The sequence below is a fragment of the Crocuta crocuta genome, unplaced genomic scaffold, assembly GCF_008692635.1.
Source record: "Crocuta crocuta isolate KB4526 unplaced genomic scaffold, BGI_CrCroc_1.0 scaffold125, whole genome shotgun sequence".
Taxonomy (NCBI): Eukaryota; Metazoa; Chordata; class Mammalia; order Carnivora; family Hyaenidae; genus Crocuta; species Crocuta crocuta.
Window position 1 is genome coordinate 7,870,408 of NW_027531143.1, and position 10,169 is coordinate 7,880,576.

The 10,169-nt window shown below is 43.5% G+C and overlaps 1 protein-coding gene across 1 annotated transcript in view; it reads right to left on the reverse strand.

Moving 5' to 3' along the window:
* Positions 1 to 2,354: 2,354 nt before the first annotated feature.
* Positions 2,355 to 10,169, reverse strand: part of LPAR3 (lysophosphatidic acid receptor 3) — a 51,557-nt gene continuing 43,742 nt past the window's right edge. Inside the window, exon 2 of the mRNA XM_077771145.1 lies at positions 2,355 to 4,125. Within this exon, the coding sequence (XP_077627271.1) occupies positions 3,797 to 4,125 (329 nt within the window). The 3' untranslated portion in view covers positions 2,355 to 3,796. The remainder of the gene's footprint in view (positions 4,126 to 10,169) is intronic.

The following is a 10,169-nucleotide window of genomic DNA, read 5'->3' on the forward strand; positions in this document are numbered from 1 at the left end:
ATAAAGTTTTGCTGTACAAAATTGCAACTCTCTAGAAATCTGGCAAGAACTGCGTATTCCAAGACTGGCTGACCCAGAGAATTGCAAACTGCGTTCACGGACGGACATGCAAAGGCACTGCCTCATATACATAGTACAGTGGGACCCACATTCCTATCGATGTCCACTGGAACCTCCATGTGGGATTTTGGCGACCATTATACCATTGCTTGCACTATAAACCTTTAGCTCAGAAGTAATACACGATAAAACACTCTGAACTCTGGGGCACCTGGGTGGCTCAATCAGTTAAGCATCCGACTTCGGCTCAGGTCGTGATCTCTCAGTCCATGGGTTCGAGCCCCGCACCCGGCTCTGTGCTGACAGCTCAGAGCCTGGAGCCTGTTTCCGATTCTGTGTCTCCCTCTCTCTCTGCCCCTCCCCAGCTCGTGTTCTGTCTCTGTCTCAAAAATAAATAAACGGTAAAAATTAAAAAAAAAAAACACTCTGAACTCCTCATCATTGCCATTAATAGTTTACCATCGGTTAATTTAGGAGAGAGCACACTCTAAAAGGCACTGGAGAGAATACTATAAAAATAAAATACAGCATTAGAGCCCCCAAAATCCCAACCCCCACAGCAACAGCATCTCCCATCCGAATACTATTCTTTGGTGAAAACTGGTCTTAAATTATGAGTGTTTGAAATTAAGTGATGTGTTCAGGAGAGCATCACTCACACAAAATGCAGCTCCCCTTACTTAAAAAGTATTTCAGGTCTTTAAGTGATTCTAACCCCTATGCCTACGCCTGAAAGACAATGTGTAAAACTGGAAGGAGCCCTAAGGGTTTCCAATTTAATATCACATTTAGTTGTCCTCCAAGGGGATATAATTCTTTGATAAGCATCCCAGAAGTCAGATCTGCGTTTGCGAGTTTTAAATTCGTTTTTAGTTCACAGTGAGATGGATCGTCATAAAGGGTAACACTTTGGTTATTTTTACTCCAGGTTCTAATAGGGCTTGAGATTCTTGCTAAGTCACCTTCATGGTGTCTTCACGGGCTTCACATCATTACGGTTATTCAATCAATTAAAAGAGGGCCAAGCACTCTTCTCCCCTGACCCGAATGATTAAAAAATCAGTGGGCTAATAAACACAATGACCCGAATGATTAAAAAATCAGTGGGCTAATAAACACAAAACATGTTCAACCTCATGACATTAGTCTGCAGACCTGGGGCATGGCACGTCCTGTAGTACATGGAGTGGCATCAGCAGATGAACCCAGCTGTACCACCTGTTCCCGTGTCTCCCCTACCCGCCACTACCTGATACTGATACTACTGATGACTTCACCTCACCCTGGATCCTGGATCCTGGATCATCCGACTACGGGCTATACACATGTGAAACAGGGGCAGCGCAATTCCTAAATTTTGATCGTTGGTATTTATAAAAAGCATCAAAGGGCTGATTGTGAGGGCAATTAGAGCTTTGTTAGAGGCTTACATTTATTCTATGGGTTAGTATTGCTTGTATTTGGAATTACACAAATGGGGGCCATAATTGTCTCAGTGCTTGGGGCTTTTAAAGACCACATTATGGCCCCAAGTCTACCACTCAAAAAAAAATTTCACCAAAAAACTTCACCAACTTATTTCCAAAAATTCTTTCTTTCCTAGCAGGTAGTCTTCACAAAGAACCAACTTCTCTCACCCACACAGATATACGCGAACACCTTGGGCAGTGGCACAAATCTAAGGCAACTGAATCCTGTTTGGCTGGGGAGGAAGCCATGCTTTGAGTCAACGGTTGGCCTGAAAAGGTCTAGATCGAATTTTTAGAACCAGCGTCTCCATGACTTGCAGGTGAGCTTGGGGTCCTAGGATTTAAGGGAAAAAGTGTTCTTTCTTCACTTTTTCTCCAACTAAGGGATGTGCATGCCATGCTCTCGGTGAGCCCGGTGAATGCTGCCACTTGTCAATTCCAAATACACATGACTTCTCTACTCTTGAACCATTGCTGAGAGAGAAGTGCGCACATAAAAACAAAAGCTATGTATTTCTATCACGAATTTCCCACACTTGGATCCCCTCCAGACACTATTCTGAACACTGCATTCTGCTGCAGGGTACTAAAAATGGTGCTCTCCTCAAAATAAAACCTTTAAAGATCCCTTGGTAGCTATTCAGGGACTGGAATTCAATTTCAATCCGCCGCCCTTTGGCCAGCTGTAGATTCGAAATGCTTACATAAAACACTGAGAGTATGTACTTCATGGCAAATTTGATTTTTCTTCTGCAATAGAAATGTGTGTTATAGTTACCACAGACTATATTTTTACTCAGAAAATACAGAAAGCAATAATGCACCTCAACAAGAGAGAACAAATTCTTTATTTTATTTTATAGGTATGTTCCATACAAGCTTCGGATACACTCCACTTACTACATGGAGTTGGTGATATCTACACCTTCCGATCATAATACTCTCTACTTTAGGCCATTATCTCTAAAAGCATGACTTTTCAAATCCTTTTATTACAAGTAGTTCTTGCACATAAATGTTATATCCCAATAGCAAAAAAATGTAAACTTCTTTTGCAAACTACATAAATATTATAATATCTGCCTTGAAGTTATTCTAATTTTAAAATCAGAATATATTCTAAATGCTTTATATAAAAAACTTTGGTCAGTAGCCTGTGTGTCTGAAACATTTTTTTTCTTACTGACTTGGCTTTCATGTTGCTTACATATTTGAAGGAGACAATTTTAAAAGAGAACTCAGATCAAAACTCAGTCCAAATATAAGACGAGCACCAGAAATATGTCAATAACTGTGGGCAAAATGTGAAATGTGAAAATTATTCCATGTACTAAAATCCGACCAGCTACCAGTGATATGGAAGTAACTAAAGACTCAAGTCAAGCTCATATTTGATCCTATATGAAAGCAATTCAGCCCACTTATCAACATACCTTTTTCTGTGCTGTACGTCTGTTTTCAAATGAATCCCCTCTTTCTCCTTTCTGTTAGAACACAACAGGTCATTTCTACAGCTATAGCTCTAGACTGAAAAGTCTAGATGGCCAGTGGATTTATTTCACTATTACTGTCCTTGAGGTTTTAAAGACAAATGAGAAATGTATAAACACACAGATATGTATACGCGCCCATGAGCAGGTAGGCGATCACATCAAGGCCTTTTTTTCTGTTCCAAGAGAAGTTTCTAACATTTATCTTGTTTTGCCTGTAAGTAAATCTTCTTCCTCAGAATGTTCTTTCAGTTAAAAATCAAGTCTAAACTGGAGCCCTTACTGATTTGTTTTTCTGAGATTCCCACTGAACACCTAGCTACTGGCCACGGTTTCTTTGAGGAAACAAATATAGCTGAAGCATTTTAAACATTTTAAATGCATGCAGAAAGAACTACATAGGCTTTCCAAGCAGCTATAGCAAGTGGCTCAAGTAACATTATTATTTATCTTGGTCTAAGCCCTTTGACAACATCCACGGAAAACACAAAGAGAAGGGCTACAAGGCGGTGGCGGGGCCCAGAGTGGTCCCGAGTGGCTCACAGGACTCAGGAATCCGCTGTGCTGTCTTCCCTCTTTCGTGCATTTTCTCTGAATGCACTGGTCCCCTCTTTACGGCCCATGCTTTTAAACTATGTACAATAATTTTTTTAAAAATCTGCCCATGATGAATTCAGACCCCAAATAACACTGTAGGTGGGTGTGTCAGAGACAGGCAGCCATTCTCAACAGCTCCTCTCCCAGAGGCGGCCTGGGGGGCACGGGGACACCCACGGCTTAGGAGCTGCTCTTGCCGCAGACCGCGCCTTCGCTGATATTGTCTTCCTTATACTGGCTGCCCGTGTCGCTCCTGCTGAGGATGGTGGAGGGGATGCTGGAGGGGCGTCTCTCTGGGTTCTTCTCCTGAGAGAAGCAGCAGATCATCTTCTTCATGGTGCTGTACATGTCCTCGTCCTTGTAGGAGTAGATGATGGGGTTCATGACGGAGTTGAGCAGCGCCAGCAGCAGGAACCACCTTTTCACGTGCTGCACGCCACACTGCGTGCAGTTCAGGCCGTCCAGCAGCAGGACGACCAGGCCCGGGGTCCAGCACACGACGAAGGCCCCTGCAGGGAGAGAAGAGGAAGCCGCGCTGCTTACTCAGATTTCTTCTCCCCCGGCCTTCAGGCAGCGGCATCAAGGGACCTTAAGGATTTGTTTTGACAACTGCAAAGCAAACTTTCACCCTTCCTCTGAGCACTGGAGACCTGGGCTCGTTAGGGGCAAACAGCTGGGCATGTCTTTACCTATTAACCCCGTTCTCTTTCAACTCCTTGTCTGCTTACCCAGGGCTCCTAATTAGGGGCTCACGTGTACCTCCTGCCTGCTAAGAACTGCTCGTACCTTATCTCTGTCAGTTCTCTGAACCACACTAGAAGGCTGCCGCCATTACGACACACGCTTTGCAGATGAGGAAACTGAGGCCAAATTCCAGGAGTATGCATGGAGAGGCCTCGCACCTTTAGCCCTATGCTCTGCTGTTCCCTAGATGAGATGTTCCGGGCACCTGGGTGGCTCAGTAGGTGAAGCATCCGACTTTGGCTCAGCTCATGATCTCGCTGTTCGTGAGTTGGAGTCCTGCGTCGGGCTCTGTGCTGACAGCTCAGAGCCTANAAGTTACTAGATATCTGAGTTACTAGATATCTGACCATACTTAGCTTACCACTAACTAAGCTTTCTGGCATGGTTTTCCTGAAATATGAGACATAGGTTCAATATTCCCCAACTTAGTCGCCATAACCTTGGATAACAGTGACAGCTCACATTTATACTATGCTTACTAAGAGTGAGGCACTGGTGTAAATGCTTTTCCTTGATTAATTCACAGAACCACACTCTGAGGTAGCCACTGTTATCACTCCTAGGAAACTGAGGCACAAAAGACGTAGTCAGCTCACCATCAGACATCTCATTTTGAACCTTGGCAGTCTTTCTCCATATGGTTTCTTTCTCCCGAAGTCCCTACCATTTCTAAACGCCCTTGCTTATCCATTCGATAAACATTCACTGTGAGCCAACAATGTGCCAGGAACTGTACTGGGCACTGACTGAGGCAGAGACTATGCACTCTGGGAGCTAAAGTGCTACTAGGGAGACAGAATAAACGAGCGAGGCTGTAATCATATCACCAGCTAGTTATTCTTACTGGTTAGAATTAGTCACAGACAATATCCCTCTTGTTGTTTCATCTTCATTCTGAGAGATACAATCATAAGCAAGTCAGGTCAAGAGCTATAAAAAGGCTGTGGGAGGCTATGAAATGCCATGAGATTTGGGGTCAGAAAGTTGTGTCCAGCTCCTTACTGTATAAACTCCATGAATGCGGCAAATTGCTGTGCTTGTCCGAGCCCCCATTCCCTCGTTTATAAAAGAAGGATAAACACTCCTGACTGTGTGGGTTGGTCGTGAGGGGTCAGAAGTAATGAAAAGTGCTTCTCAACACGGAGTTGGGTTCACCAAGTAGTGATTATCATGAGACGCTTTGTCAAAGACATCTGCCAGATTAGATGTTTAGGAGTTATCAGGAGGGTTTAATTTCCCATTTCCCAATTCCAGCTCACCAGTGCTTCCCTTTTCACTCCATTCTGTATCATTTTTGGTCTGGCTGACATATGTCAATAAAGACCTTGGAGATAAGAGACCAGAGATTGGGTCCTAACATTCACTTCCTGTACGACTCTGGGAGACCCATGTCACCTGGCTGGGGTTCGGCCTCCTAAGCTAGTTTTGGCCAGACCACCTTAGTGGGTATGCAGTCAATTTAATGGATTTGGACAAGGTTGGGGATTTTTAAATGAAAGAAGGGAATGCAATAGCTAAGAGTGTATGTACAGACCAAAAGAAGTTTTGTTTCACACAATTTTTGTTTCAGTTTTACATACATACCATGTTTATGTGTGTATTGGTTATGAAGTAAACTATTATTTCTTACCCTTGGGCTTTGTCAGAAAGTTTGAAAAATGCTAGTTTAGATCATCTTTAAGGCCTCATCCAGCTCCAATGGTCTCTGTTTCCTGTAACAGTAACATTTTTGTTCTCTGCTAGTCCCAAGAGAAGGTTACTATGTTCTCAAGAGGCAAGAACTAAACAAACCAGACATCAAAAGCTACGGCTGCCAATTCTGATGTGAAGACTCCTTTCTGTGTGAAATTGCATAATTCCAAAGAAATCCCAGTAGGAGAGTTCCAAGGTCTTTGTGTTAATGGGAAAATGGAAAAATATTGATTAACCTTATACCTTGTTAAATATGCATGTCAAAATTTGATAGAGCATATAACTTCCAAACCAATGGAAGGGGAAGAATGGAACCAAAAGAAAGGGGAAAAAGGGGGTGGTGGTGGTGGATATGTTTGATATAATATATCAAACATAGCAAAGTAGGGCAAATAAAGAAAAACAGAAGATACTGGAAATGAATCCAAATATGCTGATAATCAAAACTCAATGTGAACTGTGGTCTTGTGTTTTTAAAAACAGGTGAACCTAAACAATTTGATGTCTAATATGACATCCATATGTAGTAAAACCAAAAGGGAAAAGCAAGACGATTAACATGAAATTTAGAAGAGGTTATTTCTGTAGGAGAGAGGGTCACTGAGGCAGGGTACAAGGGCCACGCTAAAGGTATTGGTAATGTTCTATTACATCGGGTGGCAAGTACACAGGTATTTTTTTAAGTTTTTAAAAAATTCTTTTAAGTGTTATTCTTTGTACTGTACATAGATCTTATATAATTTTGTCTGAATACTTTTCACACACATACACATGTGAAAAAAGGATAAAAGTAAATTTCCAACATCTTTTCCTAAACACTGTTTTTATTTACTTATTTATTTTTTACATTTTTTTCCCAATGTTTATTTATTTTTGAGAGAGAGAGAGAGTACGAGTGGGGGAGAGGCAGACAGAGAGGGAGACACGGAATCTGAAGCAGCCTCCAGGCTCTGAGCTGTCTCAACAGAGCCCGATGTGGGGATCAAACCTACCAGCCGTGAGATCATGAAACTAGCAGAAGTACGATGTTTAACCACTAAGCCACCCAGGAACCCCTAAAAACTGTTTTTAAAATGGGATTTTTTTTTTTTAAATCATAAAAGTTTTTTCCCTCCCAGCATGAACCTCTGCTTTAGATTGTTCAGGGGACCTAAACACTCTAAATAAGTCTCCAAACTGATCCCTTGTTTGTCATAATGCAGTAATTCATATATTTTCCCCCTTTGTATTGAATTGCATAAAATGATTCATTCGATCAACACTTGCCAAACCTTTCCTTGAGCAGATTCTAAGAACTTTGTATGTTATAAGAATTTTATATGAATTAACCATTTACTCTTCATGGCACCCTATTAGTATTATTAACACTATCTAAAAATACTAATGCTACTCTCATTTTAAACCTAAGGGAGCTGGAGGATAGAGAAGCAAGGTAATGTGTTCAAAGCCACACTGCTGATAAATGAAGAGTCAGGATTTGCACCCAGATATCCTGGTCAACCAGAGCCTGAGTTCTTATCCACATTCAGCAATGGACATAGAATCTTATGACTAAAGTGACTGACGGGGAAGGGAGAAGGGTACTTTGGGCCTGTAAAGATCCATTCATGGTATGTCCTATCTGACTGTAAAGCTGCATATGTCACGATTAAGTCAATCTGTGGTTGGCTAACATGAAGATTTTCTAGCAGGCAGGTAAGAAGGAAGGAAGCAAGGGGGCGAGGGAGGAAGGAAGGGAGGGAGGAAGAGACGGAGGGAAGAAGGAAGGAAGAAGGGAGGGAAAGAGGGAGGAAAGTAGGGAAGGGGGGAAGGGAGGGGAGGAAAGAAGGGAGAGAGAATTCCAACAAAAACATAGGCTGGCCGTAGGAGTAAAAAGCAACAAAATCTGCTGACCTCTCCTTTATACTGCTTCCAAGAACAACAGAACACAAGCCTTTGACAGAGTAGCCTAGACACCCTGAGCTGCCAGAGGGCCGGCGCTTCGGCCTGGGCCTGCCGTCTGCGGTGCTGGCTGCACACGCGGCAGTGACCCTGGGAAATACGCTGCTTCCTGGCTCCTCCACCGGGCAGCCAAGTTCTCCCAGCAAACACATCTCAGAGCAGATGCGCGGTTTATCTAACACTTCATTCTTTGTGGGGGGAGGCGGTTCATGTGTGTCGACAGCTAGTTATGAGAGCCCCCCCCCCCAAAAAAAAACAATTTAAAAGGAGAAGAACACGTCGGGAGTGGGTTTGGCCTTGGGAGTCTGTAATCCTGGAGAATTCTTACGAGATTGAAGGAGCTGTCAAGAACAAACAGATGGGCAACTGGCCTATTTCTTAAAAAGGGGACAGACAATGGATCCTGGGAAATATATATCGGTCAGTCCCCTATCAAGTTCCAAAAAGTTTTGGGAGAAAAAGCTAGTGCAAATGTCTTTTGAGTATTTAGACTCTGTGCTCAGACCATGCCAGCTGGGAGTACACAGAGTTTTCAAAGAGAGGTCATGACAAGTCCTAAGCTCTNTTTTTTTTTTTTAAATCAGGCATTAACAAATAGGAATGAATCCAAGGTGTCTATTTGGGAACCAGTGGAAAAAAATCAAGTATGTTCCCCGTGGAGAAGAAAAGGCTTAGGAAAGGCATGATGTGCTAACTGCCTCATAAGTCTGAAAGGCCATTGTGTAGGAAAAGAAAGTACAGACTTATCGTGGGGCATGGCAGGAGGTCACCCTGAAACAGGGAAAAGTGCAGAGAGGCCAGATTTGGATATAAGCGTTCTTTCTAAGTAATGAAGCTATTTAGCAGGGGAACTGGTTGTCGGTCGGCAGAGAGCCTTCCCGCAGCAGACTACCTCCTTTGCCTGAATCATCCTGAGATGTACAAAGGGCAGGGGCTTTTCCTAAATGAGAGAGGGATAAGTGGCTTCTGAACTCTTTTCCAGGTAGAAAATCGTCACATTCTGTAAGACTAGGAATTTCAACTCCCAATAAAGTTCAAACAAATTTGACTTGTTTGTTTCCTGGACACAATGATCAGATGGTCTGGCTAAAAACTGCAAAGATGAAGACTTGGAAACTATTCCCAAACCTGGCCGGTCATCCGAATTACCAGGGCAGCTTTCTGATGATGCGGATTCCCTGGTCCCACAACAGACCCAACAGTCAGAACGTCTGGGATGGCATGTGGAAATAGGTGGGACTAAAATGTTCCCTGGGTGGTAATGGGACAGAGCTGGTTTTGCAAACCATTTCTCTATGTGGACTCAAGGCGGTTTCAGTAAGCCGACCCCGTGAGCAAAACTGTACACTCCACAGATACTTAGCAAAAAGTCATTGAAAAGAGGGGAAGGACAGAATTCTTTAATAAGCAAATAAGGGGGAGCCTGAGTCGCTCAGTCAGGTTAACGTCCAACTTCGGCTCAGGTCACGATCTCACTGTCTGGGAGTTCGAGCTCTGCACTGGGCTCTGTGCTGACAGCTCAGAGCCTAGAGCCTGCTTCAGATTCTGTGTCTCCTCTCTCTCTCTCTCCCCTCCCTGGCTCATGCTCTGTCTCTCAAGGGTAAATAACTGTTTAAATAGATGATAGATAGATAGATAGATAGATAGATAGATAGATAGATAGATAGATAGATGAGCAAATAAGCCTTTTTAGACATGAATATCTTCAGCTTCCACTTGGAAAAATGTTTGAGCACGTCATATACATAAACAAACGTACAAACACTAGTAGCAAAGCTGGACTGAGCGCAAGGGATGCACCGTCCTCCTCCGGCCCCTCTGGGCTCTCCAGTTTGCCCTGCCAGGAATGCCTCCCTGCCTCCTAATCCAAGGTCCACTTTTCTCTCAAAGCTTAGCTCAAATTTTGCCTCCTCCACGGGACCTCCCCCATCACTCAGCCTGCAGTGATCGTTCCTTCTTCTCAACTCCTGTGGCACTTTCCACTGACAACACCCACGTGGTGCCAAGCACCTTGCCTGCTTCATGCACTCTAACACTTCCCGAGAGCTCCGGGCCAGGCAGCGCGTGCAGAGCTTAACGCACAGCGCTCATTTAGCACTCACAGCCCTGTGAGGTTGCCCCTCTTACCGTTATCCCAAGCTTACACACAGTGATTTCAAGTTTAGAGTGGCTCCCC